The sequence below is a fragment of the Martes martes genome (genome assembly GCF_963455335.1).
Source record: "Martes martes genome assembly, chromosome: 5".
NCBI classification, from domain to species: domain Eukaryota; kingdom Metazoa; phylum Chordata; class Mammalia; order Carnivora; family Mustelidae; genus Martes; species Martes martes.
The window spans coordinates 83,682,948-83,698,595 of record NC_137892.1 but is presented as its reverse complement, the minus strand read 5'-3'; the positions used below and the strand labels follow the sequence as shown (position 1 = coordinate 83,698,595).

The 15,648-nt window shown below is 37.9% G+C and overlaps 1 protein-coding gene across 1 annotated transcript in view; it reads right to left on the bottom strand.

Moving 5' to 3' along the window:
• Window positions 1-6,959: 6,959 nt before the first annotated feature.
• LARS1 (leucyl-tRNA synthetase 1) overlaps window positions 6,960-15,648 on the bottom strand; it is a 67,182-nt gene continuing 58,493 nt past the window's right edge. Inside the window, exons 30-32 of the mRNA XM_080804494.1 lie at window positions 15,449-15,544; window positions 12,055-12,187; window positions 6,960-7,347 (exon numbers count right to left, since the gene is read on the bottom strand). Of these exons, the coding sequence (XP_080660620.1) occupies window positions 7,142-7,347; window positions 12,055-12,187; window positions 15,449-15,544 (435 nt within the window). The 3' untranslated portion in view covers window positions 6,960-7,141. The remainder of the gene's footprint in view (window positions 7,348-12,054; window positions 12,188-15,448; window positions 15,545-15,648) is intronic.

Below are 15,648 nucleotides of genomic sequence, written 5' to 3'. Positions count from 1 at the left end.
GGTTAGTAGCTAAAGTACTGCACAGCTCTAGACTGAACCCCCGGATAAGGACAATGAGGGACAGAAGAACAAATAACCTCTTAGTCCTCCAGGGTGAAAATGCAGGAAGTACTCCCCTATCACACTCCTAAGCCCTTAGGAGCACAGATCATGTCCTTGCCTGTTGTTTTGCTTTCTGGAAGTGAGAGAAGGGGTTCCCATCTTATAACTGATCAGACTGTAAGCCTAACAGTGGGCAATGAGAAAACTTAATTGATCCTGCAAGTCTTGGGTGGCATCTGAGTATTTTCTCATAGAGAGATGAAGTTATGTCCAAAGACAGCAAAGACAGGAAACCGTGTAACCAAGTTCCAGCTAACACTGAGACCCTACCAGAGCCAGGCACGTTGATCTCTACGAAGTAGTCATTAGAACAACTAAATGAATGACTTTCTCAAGATAGAAAGAGATGGACACAATGACCACAAGCTAGAGAAGACACAAACCGATAGATACTACCTCATCCCCACACCAAAAATCTGCAGTGACTCTGCAGACAAATCAACTTCAAATTTCATCCTGGAATCCGAGAATCTTTTTAAGGCCTGATTTACTTAACCTGCTTCCAGTTATCCCCTCCTTTCTCCAGATCAGCATTCCATTCCTGACATTATCTCCCCAAACAAGCACACACCTGTTTTCACTTCCTAGCCCTGATCCACACCGAGTTCTAAGAGTTGGGACGGTAGACCCGTTCTGCTTCAACTGTTACTCCAGTCCTAACAATCCTCTGGGCTCTGCCTCATCTCCCCTCTCTGCTCCTTATCAACTTCTCCCTCCCTCCGAGCCCTGACAACACCGGCCTTGGTCATTCCTGTTTGGTGTGTATGCATTCTTTGTTTAGTAAGTGGGATGCTGGGGCCCCCAGGTGGTTCAGTCCATTAGGTGTCTGATGCTTGATCTCAGCTCGGGTCTTTATGTCGGGGTCGTGGGTTCAAGCCCTATGTTGGGCTCCACACAGGGCATGGAGCGTACTTAAAAAAAAAAAAAAACAAAAGCAAAAAACATTTTTTTAAAGTGTGTTGCAGGGGCGCCTGGGTGGCTCAGTGGGTTAAAGCCTCTGCCTTCGTCTCGGGTGATGATCCCGGGGTCCTGGGATGGAGCTCCACATCGGGCTCTCTGCTCGGCAGGGAGCCTACTTCCTCCTCTCTCTGTCTGCCTCTACTTGTGATCTCTGTCAAATAAATAAATAAATAAAATCTTTTAAAAAATGTTTTAAAAAAATAAAATCTTAAAAAAATAAAGAGACAACGCCACAAATATAAAACCACATACTCACGAAGTTACTCACTACATAATCCTATACTAAGTCTATAAAATAGCAAAAGCTCAGAAACAATCTAACTGCCCACCCATAGGAGACTAGTTGAAAAAACTGTGGTATACTTTTACAACAGTATGACACAAAGCAGGGAGAAAAGAAGAGACAGAAGAGGGAAGGGAGGAAAAGGAGGAGGAGAAGGAAAGATCTTTATACACTAAGGTGAAAAAATATCCAAGCTATGTTAACTTTAAAAAACAATGTGTAAAGTAATTATATATAACGTGCTACTCTTTGTATGAGAAAAAGAAAAAGTACATATACAGAAAGGACAAACTGATGGTTGCCAGAAGGCAGAGGGTGGAGCGATGGACAAATGGGTGAAGGGGAGCAGGAGATACAGGCTTCCGGTTACGGAACAAGTCACAGGGATGAAAGGTACAGCACAGGGAACATAGTTAGTGGGCCTGTAATAGCGTTGTACGGTGACTGACAGTAGCTACACTTGTGAGCACAGTGTAACATACAGACTTGCTCAATCATATGTTGTACCCCTAAAACTAGTGTAACATTGTATGTCAACTATACTTGAGTTTTTAAAAAGGACATATAGGGGCGCCTGGGTGGCTCAGTGGGTTAAAGCCGCTGCCTTCAGCTCAGGTCATGATCCCAGGGTCCTGGGATTGAGCCCCGCATCGGGCTCTCTGCTCAGCAGGGAGCCTGCTTCCTCCCTTCTCTCTGCCTGCCTCTCTGCCTACTTGTGATCTGTCAAATAAATAAATAAAATCTTTAAAAAAAAAAATAAAAAAAAATAAAAAGGACATATATGTATTTGCTTATTTGGGGGAAAAAAACACAGGAAAGTCTAGGAACACAGGTTCCTATAGTTCCTAACTATACTTGAGTTTAAAAAAAGTACATATATATATTTGCTTATTTTTGGGAAAAAAAAACACAGGAAAGAAACTAATGAGAATGTTTGCTATAGAGCAGGGAAGGGAATATGGTGCAAGAAAGTAAAAATTCTCTAGATGGATCAAGTTTTGACTTTTGAACTGTGTATTTTACTTATTCAAAAATACCTGAACTTTACTTAGTAGATCTGTTGTTAATACTACTCCTGGATTGATTATTCTGAAGTCACCAATAGACCAAATGAGTACATTTATTGACATTACAGCATGTATGACAAAAACAAAAAAGAATCCCATCGGTCCACAGTGATTTGAAAACAATGATGAAAGAAAAAAATTGAGAGCAAAAGGGAAACCTCTTCTTTACAGAACTAGATCTAATAAATGTAAAAGAAATGACAATTAAGAAATCACCTTCTTATAACTACCAATGTAATAATAAATAGCAGAAAGATGATAAATGAAGGCTGCCATTTCATAAAAGTTTAAAGGTAAACAGGATATTCATATTGTCTCAAAATAATCACCTTATTAATTATAAAAGGGAAAAAGTACCTTCCCAATGGGGAAATGTGAAGATACTACTTTAACCAGTGAGGGGAACACACTAACAATATATCAGCATCTCAATCCTGATGTGATACAATGGGAAACACCACCCATGTAGCCAGGCTTGCCAAGAATTTTTAATTTGAATCTAATAATGAGAAAATAGACAAATCCAGATTGTGAGGCAAAGTACTAACAAATGCCATGGAGTCTTCAAAAATGTTACTGTCAGGAAATATCAAAAAAAGAAAAGAAAGCTGAGAAATTGTCTTAATGTGAAGGAAGTCAAGAGACATGACCACAAAACGTAATGCTTGATCTTTGATTAGATCCTAAGAGTTAAAAAAAAAATTAATGAGTTATTGGGGAAATTTTATTACTTCATTTTTTTATTAATTCATTTTTATTAGGAAAGCTTGTTACCTAATATTATTGCATCATGTTAAATTTCTTGAGCAAAATATGTATACACACACAGATATAGTGATTATACAGGAGAATCTCCTAGATCTTAGGAATTACATGCTAAAGTATTAAAAGGTGAAGTGTCATGGTGTGTGCAACTTACTGTGAAATGGTTCAGAATTTTTTAAAAGTATATTATAAATGCAAAATGACACCAGCGCAGAAACTGGTTAAATCCAAATGAAGCCTAAAATTTAGTGAAAGTAAAATACCAATGTTAATTGTTTAGTTCTGACAACTGACCCAAGGCTATATAAGAAGTCTGTTAACATGGGGGGAAACAGGGAAGGGGGTATACAAGAACTCTCTGTACAATAAATGCAATTTTTCTATAAACCTAAAAGTATTCCAAAATAAAAATTTATTTTAAAAAATGTGTAGAGAGAGAAAGCAAAGGTGGCAAAAGTTAGCAACTGATAAATCTAGGTGATAGGTATATGGATGCTTACTGGGCAATTCTTCTAACTTTTCCACAGGTTTAAAATTTGTCAAAATGTTAAAATAAAATAAAGCTACAGAAAGTTAAAAGTAAAAGGATAGAGAAAGATATTCCACATGAACACTAATCAAAAGAAAACTGATACTGTATTAGTATTATACCCTTTAGGCAAAAACATTTCTAAAAATTGAGGAACACTTCCCAACTAGAAAAAGTTCAATTCACCGGGAAGGTAACAGAATTTAAATTTATATGCACCTAATGAAACAGCATTAAACTGTAGAAAACAAAAAGCTGTCTGAACTATAAGAATAAGTAAATCCATGATCTTGGGAGATTTTAGTAGACCTCTCAAAAACAAAGCAAGAAAACAAAATAAAACAGTAGGATACAGATTTGAACAGTTCAGTCTACAACTATGACCTAAAGGACATATACAGAACATTACAACAACAGAATAAACATTCTTTTCAGATTCACATAGAACATGTATAAAAACAGTTAGCTTAAGGAAAAAAAAAATCTGACAGTATGTTAATTGAATTTAAATAAAAAAAATTTTTTAAGAAGATGTTAGTTTAAAAAAAAGCATATATGAAAACTGTATACTGACTGGGACACAAGCTTGTCTTTATGGGAGGAGGCACAAGGTAGGCTTCTGAGGTGCTGGCATTGTGCTGTTCTTTGACCAAATGGCAATTACATAGGTTTTGCTCTGTTGATAAATTGTTTTGTTGCTGCTAATATTTTTGTTAGTTTAATTTTTTATATTTTTTTATATTTTGAGTTTATATATTTCTTGTTACTCACTTTTTGTGTGTGTACATATCTCACAACTAAAGAAGAATTAAAATCCCTTAGGAAGATACCAATCCCCTCTCAATACAGCAAGCCCAACACAGCCTGTTTTTCCTTCAGCAATTCATCAAACTGCTGTTTCTTCAGCTGAGCACCAGATGAAGCAATGGGCTTACGCTTACAGGCTTCCTTGTACAAAATTTATGTATCTTTAAACACAAGAAACATATTCAGCCCAGCAAGGGACACCAGTGAACTGAGCCTGCAAGAAGAGAGGATCTATAAATCCCAACTCACATTTAATCCAAGGCAGCAGAGGTTCATAGGCTCATCTAATAAAATAGGCATAATCATCCACAATATTAAAATTATTTTCCATCCTTGTTTTTTGTTTTTGTTTATTTTTTGCCACACACATATAGTTTAATTTACCAAAGTTAAACCTAAGTGAGTTTGTATTTAGGCACTAGAAAAGATTATCTGATTTAGGGAATAACTAAGGCTATGCAGACTGAGGGAGCAGCAGAAGAATCTAGAGGGCAAGCAACAAAATGGTGGCCCCATAGAAAAAAACACAGAAGATGTGACCATAGCTTATAATAATCTTAAGCCAATATATCCTGGGTTTACTAATTTATTATTATCATTATTATTATTAATCAGTAACACCTACTGAAGACTTACTACCTGCCAGGTACTATGTTATATATATGATTTTACTAGAATGTTTCAACTAAACATCTCGTGGTAAGCCTAGAAAGTAGATAGACACATTATTACTTCCATTTTACAGATGAAGAAACTGAGGTTAAGTAATTGGCCAAGATCACTTAAGTAGCAAGTGGAAGAAGTGGAAATCTAACCTAGCTAGTCTGACTTCAGACCATGTACCCTTACCGGCTATGCTATGCTGTCAGTCCTTACCAGATAAATGATGACTTGCACTTGACCTCTAAGGGATCTTTCAGTTCTAACATTAAATGACTTACTTCAATGAACCTATGATAAAGCATTCAGTGTGGCCCAGTAATGTCAAACTGTTGCAAAATAAAACTCAGTAAAATCTCTTGACCTAACCTGAAAATCAGAACTCAGGTTACTTATGGTTATCAGAATTGGTCTTTGCCCATATTGTCTTTTTTTTTTTTTTTTTTTTTTTAAAGATTTGTTTGCTTGAGAGAGAGTGCAAGTGCACATGTGAGTGGTGGGGAGAGACAAAGGGAGAGAATCTCAAGCAGACTCCCCTGTGAGCACAGGAGGCAATGCAGTCTCGATCTCACTACCCTGAGATCATGACCTGAGCCAAAATCGAGTCAGATCTTAACCTGAGCCACCCAGATGCCCCAGTCTTTGCCCATATTGAACCCTTAAAGAAATGGAAATGTTGGGGCACCTGGGTGGCTCGGTGGGTTAAAGCCTCTGCCTTCAGCTCAGGTCATGGTCCCGGGGTCCTGGGATCGAGCCCCGCATCGGGCTCTCTGCTCAGTGGAGAGCCTGCTTTCTCCTCTCTCTCTGCCTGCCTCTCTGCCTACTTGTGATCTCTGTCTGTCAAATAAATAAATAAAATCTTTAAAAAAAAAAAAAAAAAGAAATGGAAATGTTTTTCTCTAGTGTCAGTCAATACCTAATATTTTTCCTCATATGACGCATAATGGCACAAATAATATCAAAAGACATTCCAGCAGGAGTGAAACAATAAATCTGCAATACAGTGAACGTGATCTTTAAACACAAGTGGACTTGAGACAAATCTGACAAATGCAGATTTCTGGGGGGAAAAAATCCTCTTTTAAAATGCCTAAATTTAGCATAAATCATTATAAACTGCTTATAAACTACTGATGTTAGCCCTAAAAAAATATTATTGGTGGCTAATTGAATATATTAAAGCTAAAAGGGGGCGCCTGGGTGGCTCAGTGGGTTAAGCCTCTGCCTTCAGCTCGGGTCATGATCTCAGGGTCCTGGGATCAAGCCCCGCATCGCATCAGGCTCTCTGCTCAGCAGGGAGCCTGCTTCCCCCTCTCTCTCTGCCTGCCTCTCTGCCTACCTGTGATCTCTCTCTCTCTGTCAGATAAATAAAAAAAAAATCTTAAAAAAAAAAGGCTAAAAGAATTCTTATAAATGTAAGACCTATTTGTTCTTTATACAAAATACTTGTTATGCCAAAATATTCTCATGTATTTTCTTAAATCATCATGAGAGTTCTGTTCTTTAAAAAGTAAAACTAGCTGTCTAATTCAGTTTTTCTTTTTAAAAAAGAAATACAACCAACTCCATAATGGTATAATATAAAAAGTTGTTAGATGATCCTTAGCCTTCATAAGTAGTATAAAGTACACCTGGGAAAGAAACACAGTGACATTTTTGTGTTAATCTGAAAGATTAGAAGCTTCTGGGAAATACCACTGGTTGTAAAAAACAAACAAAACAAAAAAAACAAAACAAAACAAAAAAGAACTATGGTATAAACTACTTCTCTCAGAGGTCCCAAGAATGAAAAAAAAATTTTTTTATTAGGTTCAGGAATCCAAGATGACCTGGTGTAACTATGATTACAGACTTTGATGGTTAGAAATGAAGTCTATTCAAGTCCAGCCCACGGTTCTTACATCCAATCTGTAGACACAGAATAGTCACATCCCCAGAAACCAGGATGTATCTCCAATCTGCCTGAGGTTAATGAACCAGATAGACAATTGTATCACCAATATCTGCCCCTAGCCCATTTTCAGTGAGATGAATTTTCTTGCTCATGAGGTCCACATGGAAAACAGCATGCTCAGAAATGGGGGTCTTCCCAGTGTGCTCTTTTCCCAGGACAGGAACTCGCCGAGGCCCCAACAGTGGATCATCAAATCTCATCAGCTTCACTTTAGAAAGGTCTATAGCAAAAAAAATGATCAATATGAGCATTTAATTACAGTCACTGCCTCAAACCCATGCCTGAGCCTGACAATTCAAGCTTTAAACACACTGGTTGTTTATTAAAGATATTTTCAGGAGATTATTAAATAAGGCTCAATCTCAGAAAGCAGAGCTATATCTAGCAAATCTTCCTCCTGTGGCTTCTACCCACATCAGAGATTCAGAGACAATGGTTCTGTGTAACACATCACCTTGAATGATAAACCAAGAGGAAGGATTGAGTAAATTTTTGAACACTATCCTATATGGCTTCTCAAATCACTTTTTATACACTTCAATTAACCACTTTTCAAAATATCGGTAAATCTAAAACTTCTTTCTCTTTCTTATCTTGGTTCCTGGGATATATTAAAACTGCAAGAGTTGTAGCTCTTTCCAAAAGATACTTCTAGAGAAAGAATTACTACTCTAAGAAATAGCATTACCAGTTCCTTGTTTTGCTCCAAGGATGAAAAGTGTTTGTATTACCAAGCTGATGAGAGACAAGAAGACGGGGGGGAAAGGGCACAGCTTTCTGAGTTTTGAGCTTCTGGATGAGCTCCAACCCTGCTCTGCTTGAGATTTTCCTGATCTGCTCTTGTGCAAGCCGATAAGATGGCTCCTGGCAAAGCACTTGTCCCTTGAACAAATTTATGATCCGACAATCCTGCCAACAACTGAGCCTGAAAAAAATTTATTTATTTCGGCAATTCTGAGACACCCTGACATCAAATGCTTTTATTTTATATGGTAGAAAAACGTCGTAAATGACTACCAATGCTGATTCTGGGTTTAAATCTCATTCTGAGTGTAGCATGGCTAGTTATACATAACCAGATCCGCAGAAATAGAAGTATTTCCTGAATTAGTTCCCACCCCTTTCTAAAGCAGATTGCTAGGTGGTCCGTGAGCTACACTCCCTCATGCTGCCTTAAGAGTATAAAGCTTAGCATGAGAGGGATAAGAGATAAAAGCAGACATTAATGCAGCTGGTGGCTATGCCAGGAGTACAAGTTATCCAGGCATTATATTCTCTTTGGGAAACAAAGACCGAAAGACTGCAAGTTTAGCGTAGGGATATTGAAGCTTACAGAATAATTACTGAGACTACCAGGAAGGCAAACCCTGCTGAAGAGTCTTATTTCGGGGAGAGAATACAATTCATTTTAACAGCTATTACATTTCAACATGCACACTGGTGATACTAAATATTTTGCTATGGAAGCAGTGAGAAGTTCTGCCAGCAGATTTTATGCATGAGGCCTTTACTGCAGATCTGCACCCCCCACCCCTCCCTCTCTCGCTCTCCTTCTCTATCCTTCTCTCTCTCTCTCTCTCTCCCCCTTCCTCTCTGAAACAGACCTCTCTTATCATTCCCAGCAATTCTGAATCGAACTATTTCAAAGAAGACTTAATACTCAATCAGCCATCTAAGTGACAAAACATATTTGCTTTGATGTTTCACCATGTAGCTCATTACTGCCAATAATTCTTAGAGCTTTCTTAGTATTTTACTCTCTTTTCTTACGGCAGACCTCTCTCATCACTGGAAATGTAGAAATTTAAGACTGCAACTACACAAGAATTAAGGCACTTAGAGAAAAGATGAGAGTGACTGAAAGTCCCTGGGGATTGATACTGTGAAATGCAGCCTTTCACCTCCATGTTATCAGTTCATATGTGGCACAGGCTGGGAGAGATTTAATGTCATTATCATCAAATAGTTGCTCAGTGGCCTTTGTGGAGAGAAATGATGGTTTCACTCCAGTTCCTCCTGGACCTAGATCATAATCACCTTCAATGCAGTTGGCACTAATTGGACGACTCACTGGCTATTGCAGCAAATAGACTGAGAAATATGTTATTGAATTTCACTCTCTTCCCATCTCATACACTCAATATACTTAGCCCCCTTAGATATCAAAGCATCCTGAGGGCTTTGGAGAAGTCTCAAGGTTAGAGCTCTTCTGCAGATACTTGAAGGAATATCAATTTCAAATCCCATCCTAACATTTCTATCCGTTTTTGAAAATTCACAGCAGCTATGAACATCAAACTTAAAGTACTTTACGATAATATTATTCACAGCTAGTATGACAAAGGATGTAAGAATTATGCCAGAGGCTCAGTGAAAAAAGACAAGATACAGAAAACACATTTCAGTACAATTCCGAAGAAACTCGTCGGTCCTGGATCTCAGCATATTTAAGAGGGAGGCAGTTGTAACATTACAAAATACAATTTCCAATCTAGGAAAACATCCTCTCACATGCTATAACTTCATAATAATCCTACCCAGTGAGTCCACAGAACTATCTATTTTCTTTAAAAGCCACTATAAGGGGCGCCTGGGTGGCTCAGAGGGTTAAGTCTCTGCCTTTGGCTCAGGTCATGATGTCAGGGTCCTGGGACTGAGCCCCACACTGGGCTCTCTGCTGGGTGGGGAGCCTGCTTCCCCCTCTCTCTCTGCCTACTTGTGATCTCTCTCTGTGTCAAATAAATAAATAAAATCTTTAAAATAAATAAATAAATAAAAGCCACCATAATGTTCTTCAAAGATAAGAGTTCTTCCTATTACAAAATCTTCTCAGGACCGAACACATGCAGTATAAAACAGCCAAATGGAAGGCCACAAAACGGCTTCCTGTACATTCATATTTCAAAGTTTCCAAGTTCTGCTTTTTGTGGCCTCTTAAGTTCTAAGGATGGCATATGATATAGGTCTATAACAATGTGGATGAACCTCGACATTTTGCTAAGCAAAATAAGCCACTTATTCACTATTTCATGATTCTACTTATACAAGGTACTTAAAATAGTCAAATATAAAGAGACAGAAAGTAGAACACGCAGTGGCTACCAGGACTAGAGGAAGGGAGAATGGGGAGGTGTTATTTAATGGGCATAGGGTTTCAGTGTGGGATGGTGAATAATTGTGATGGCTGTACAACAATGTAAATGTACTTGATGCCAGTGTACTGTACCCTTAAGAAGGACTAAAATGGTTAATTTCATGTTATATGTATTTTACCACAATTTTAAAAAATGTAAATTAACATTAAAATAATGTAAACATTAAAAAATGTTTACAAATGAAAAATCCCTAGCCCTAATATGCAGCAGCTCCCCGAGGCCTTAGTACTTAGTACTTACACAGAAGTCCCTACATATATACAAAATATGCCATACTGAGAGTCTCTCAAGAAATGTCCACAGAAGATGCATGAATGACCTCAAGAGAGCAAAAATTACCTGTAGAATAAATTCCAAAGGGCTATGTTAAATCTTCTGTTGATGTAATACTGCTGACCTGAATATAGTTCCATAAATTAGGTCACTGTCTTAGGTTTCTAAATCTTTTCAGAAAATTTCTATACTGATAGAATGGGACCCAATCAACTCATGATTGCCATCAAGAAGAGAGAGAGAATGCAAAACAGAGAATCTCAAGATTAATTTGTCTTTATAATTTGGAAGAAATATAATACAGAGATACACTAACTCCCTTCACACCCTGCTCAGCCACAGACCTGGCTCAGTGATTTAAAAAAAAAAAAAAGAAGCTATAAATTATTATACTAAATCAAATCATGGAAGATCTACACTTAATCTTGATAAGAAATTAAGATTATTTACATATTTGAGCTGGAAGCACTTTTTTTTTGTTTGTTTTTAAAAGATTTATTTATTTGACAGAGAGAGACAGCAAGAGAGGGAATACAAGCAGGGGGAATGGGAGAGGGAGAAGCGGGCTCCCCGCTGAGCAGGGAGCCCGATTCGGGGCTCGATCCCAGGACCCTGGGATCACGACCTGAGCTGAAGGCAGGTGTTTAACAACTGAGCCACCCAGGCGCCCCTGGAAACACATTATTCAGAAGAAAGAATACAAGCTTTGGAGTCAAAAAGACCTGAATTTGAACTCCAGCTCCAGGATTTACTACCTGAATGAAATCTCCTAGTCATTTAGTCTTTCTGAGCTCTGTGTCATCATCTGTAAAAGGGAATGATAAGGGGCGCCTGGGTGACTCAGTGGGTTAAAGCCACTGCTTTCGGCTCAGGTCATGATCCCAGAGTCCTGGGATCGAGTCCCGCTTCAGGCTCTCTGCTTCAGCAGGAAGCCTGCTTCCCCCGCTCTCTCTCTTTCTCTGCCTACTTGTGATCTCCATCTGTCAAATAAATAAATAAAATCTTAAAAAAAAAAAAAAAAGGGAATGATAATACCCTCTGCATTCTAGGGCAGTTAAAGGATTAAATGGCTAATACATGGCAGACACTCAACAAGTTTTTACTGTTTCTCTTCCTTCCCCAGGAACAGACATAGTAGGCAGGTTAGTTTAAAATATTAAGTATATGTGTGCCTTCAGTATAAAAACTGCTAAGAGATAGGAATTGCTTGTTACGATTTGAAAGCTAGATGGAGACTTGGAAAAATATCTAATCTACCATCCTCATTTTACTGAAAGAGAGATCAGTTTAGAGTTTAAGAGACATGGCCAAATCACCAACCTACACACCCACAATGTCCCAAAGAAAATACAGGCTTCCCGAGTCTGAGTCCAATATTCTTTGCACAACATGACACTGCTGTCCCTAAGCAGACCAGTTATTCTTCTTTCTTCCCTCTGCTTAGAACTCATCGTATCCACAAACTACTGCCAATTGTGCATTTCAGGGAAACCATTTACCTTTGATTCCTCGGTCCATTTTCATTAAACGCCTGATGATAGAATCGCGGTTATCTCCTTGCCTGATTTCAATTTTGGTTGAGAAGTGGCCATTGGATGGCTGGGGATTCACTAGGGAAACTGCCACACCAGGCTAGGAAAATAAAGAGAAAATGACTGTTATACGAAATCAAACTTGAATACTGCTGAGGGAGAGAAAATCTCTGCTAAATTTTTAATGCCCAATGAAAAATTTAATTCTGGTATTCTAAAATCAAGATCAAGGGATACTCAAGTATAAAAGAAAAAAAATGTACAAAAACTCATGCTTACAACAAATGCTAGATAAAAACAACTCTGAGGGGCGCCTGTGTGGCTCAGTGGGTTAAAGCCTCTGCCTTCGGCCCAGGTCATGATCCCAGGGTCCTGGGATTGAGCCCCACATCGGGCTCTCTGCTCAACAGGGAGCCTGCTTCCTCCTCTCTCTCTCTCTCTGCTTGCCTCTCTGCCTACTTGTGATCTCTGTCTGTCAAATAAATAAATAAAAATCTTAAAAAAAAAAAAAAAAAAACTCTGAGTCCATATATCAATAATAATGATGGAGAACAACAGTATTTATATTTTCTCTTCTTCAACTCCCATCACTTATTGAATTTCTACTATGTACCAGGCACTGTACTAACCATTTTATAGACATTATTCCTATATCCTGCAAGGTAGCTCTTTAAAACCCCTTTCACAGATGAGAACCTGAGAACCAGAAACATTTTAAAAAGTACTTCAAGGTCACATAGTCAGTAAGAGGCTGGGGCAGGATTAAACTCAGTTATATGAGGGGTTGGAGGGGAGGGATAAGGTGGCTGGGTTATGGACAATGGGGAGGGTATGTGCTATGGTGAGTGCTGTGAATTGTGTAAATCTGATGATTCACAGACCTGTACCCATGAAGCAAATAATACATTATATGTTAATTAAAAAAAAAAACTCAGTTATATGTCATACTACATCCTACATTATATAAGCTACACAGTCAAAGACCCTACTCATCATTTTAAGTGGAAAAAGTCAACTAAGTCTTATGGAAGATTTGAAGACACAGTAGCTTAATAGAACATTTGAATATGTAGTTCAAAAGAAACATATCTGTGGGGCACCTCGGTGGCTCATCCAGTTAAGCACCTGACTCTTGATTTCAACTCAGGTTGTGATCTCGGGGTCATGGGATGGAGATCCAGGTCAGGCTCTGTGCTCAGCGGAGAGTCCACTTCTCTTCCTCTGACCCTACCTTCTCTCCCTCTGTCCCTACTCCACTTGCACATGCATGTATGCACCTACTCCCTAAAATAAATCAATCTTAAAAAAAGAGAGACATTTGTATAGGGAACTCTATTTCATGTACCTATCCATGAGTCAAAGGCCTGTACTTTAAAAAGCCACCATATTCTAATGTAATGAGTGTATTCATAACACAATGATAAATTCAGCAGATATTCATGACTATGATTACCTTATTCTTTAAAAATAGGCTTTTCCTCTTTGTTGCATTTTCAATTAAATATGGCAAAAGTAATAGGATACTTATAAGTCCTCCACTTCTCAAGAAAAGTAGGGCATTTTATGGAGTCTTATAATTGTACTCTATTGGGCAACGGATCCTTTGAGACTAAATAAAGAGAATCTCCCAAAACTCCAAAACCTGCTTATCTTCACCAATACTGGCCAAAAAAATTAGGGGAAAAAAAGTATTTCTAGTATACTGTAAAATGATTCATCAATCTTGCCTATGCCAGGAGCCAAAAAGTCTTGAATAACATTATCAAACCAAGACTCATCTGAAGTATGAAAGTTCCTCTTCACTGTTTAAAAAAGAGTCTTACATTTCATTCTATTTTTTAATAAAAGTCAGGTTTTGACACAAAAATAAACTCAAAATGGATTAAGGACCTAAATGTGAGACCTGAAACCATAAAAATCCTTGAAAAGAGTAGAAGCAGTAATTTCTCTGACATCAGCTGTAACAATATTTTTCTAGGTATGTCTCCTGAGGCAAGGGAAACAAAAGCAAAAAGAAACTACTGGGTCTACATCAAAATAAAAAGCTTCTACAGAGAGGGAAACAGTCAGCCAAACTAAAAGGCAACCTATGGAATGAGAGAAGTAATTTGCAAATGACATATCTGATAAAGAGTTAGTACCTAAAATAGATAAAGAACTGATATGACTCAATAGAAATAATTACCACAATTAAAAACACAAATAATCCGATTAAAAATGGGTGGAAGACATGAATAGACATTTTTCCAAAGAAAACATCCAGATGGCCAACAGACACATGAGAAGATGCTCACCATCACTTATCATCAGGGAAATGCAAACCAAAACCACAAAAAGAAACTATCTCACACCTGTGAGAATGGCTAAAATCAACAACAGAAGAAACGAGTACTGGTGAGGATATGGACAAAAAAGGAACCCTTGTACACTGTTGGTGGGAATGCAAACTATTGCAGCCATTCTAGAAAATAGTACGGAAGTTCCTCAAAAAGTTTAAAATCAAATTACCACATGATCCAGTGATTCCACTACTGGATATTTACCCAAAGGAAATGAAAACACTAATTCCAAAGGATATACACACTCCTGTGTTCATTGCAGCATTATTTACAACAGCCAAATTATGGAAGCAGCCCAAGTGTCCATCAACTGATGAATGGATAAAGAAGATGTGGTATACATACAAAACAGAACATTACTCAGCCTTAAAAAATGTCATCTTGCCATTTGCAACAACATGGATGGATCTAGAGAGTATAACTAAGTGAAGTCAGTCAGTTAAAAAAAAAAAAAGACAAATACCATATGATTTTGCTCATGTGTGGAATTTGAGAAATGAATGAACAAATTAAAAGAGACAAACCAAAAAAGAGACTCTTAACTGTAGAGAACAAACTGATGGTTGCCAGAGGGGACATGGTGAGGGGATGGGTGAAAGAGGTGAAGGGGACTAAGAGTACATTTATCACGATGAACCGTGAGTAATGTATAGCATTGTTGAACCACTATACTGTATACCTGAAACTAATACAACGCTATGTATTAACTGCACTGGAATTAAAATTCAAAAAGAAAAAACAGGCTAAAAAAATCAGGTTTTGACAATCATTATTTTTCTTTTTAAACCCACAAATAACATCCAATGCCACCCATAAGAGCAAAGTAAAGTGAGCAGAGGGCCAACCAGGGAAGAGCTCAAACCCAGCTTCATTCTTACAAATTATGTGGCCTAGACCAAAGCAATGACTTCACGTCTCTGCACCTCACTTCCTTCCATCTTTAAATGATGGGCTTGGATATAACATTTAAGGTCTCTTCTAGCTGTAAAGTGCAATGATTCAGTGAGATTCTTTCAACTTACTTCTGTTCTAAAAACATTAAGTGGTTTCCCAGGACAGCAGTCTTCCCTGATTTTATCTTCTGCTTCGGAGGCAAATTTGACTTCTATGTGTTCTAGCTAAATAGAAGGAGGGAAAATGAAAGTCATTAGTATCACTTAATATGATTGAAATTAATCATCACCTCATTTCCCCAAAGAGCAAAACTAGGGTCTCCACTTAA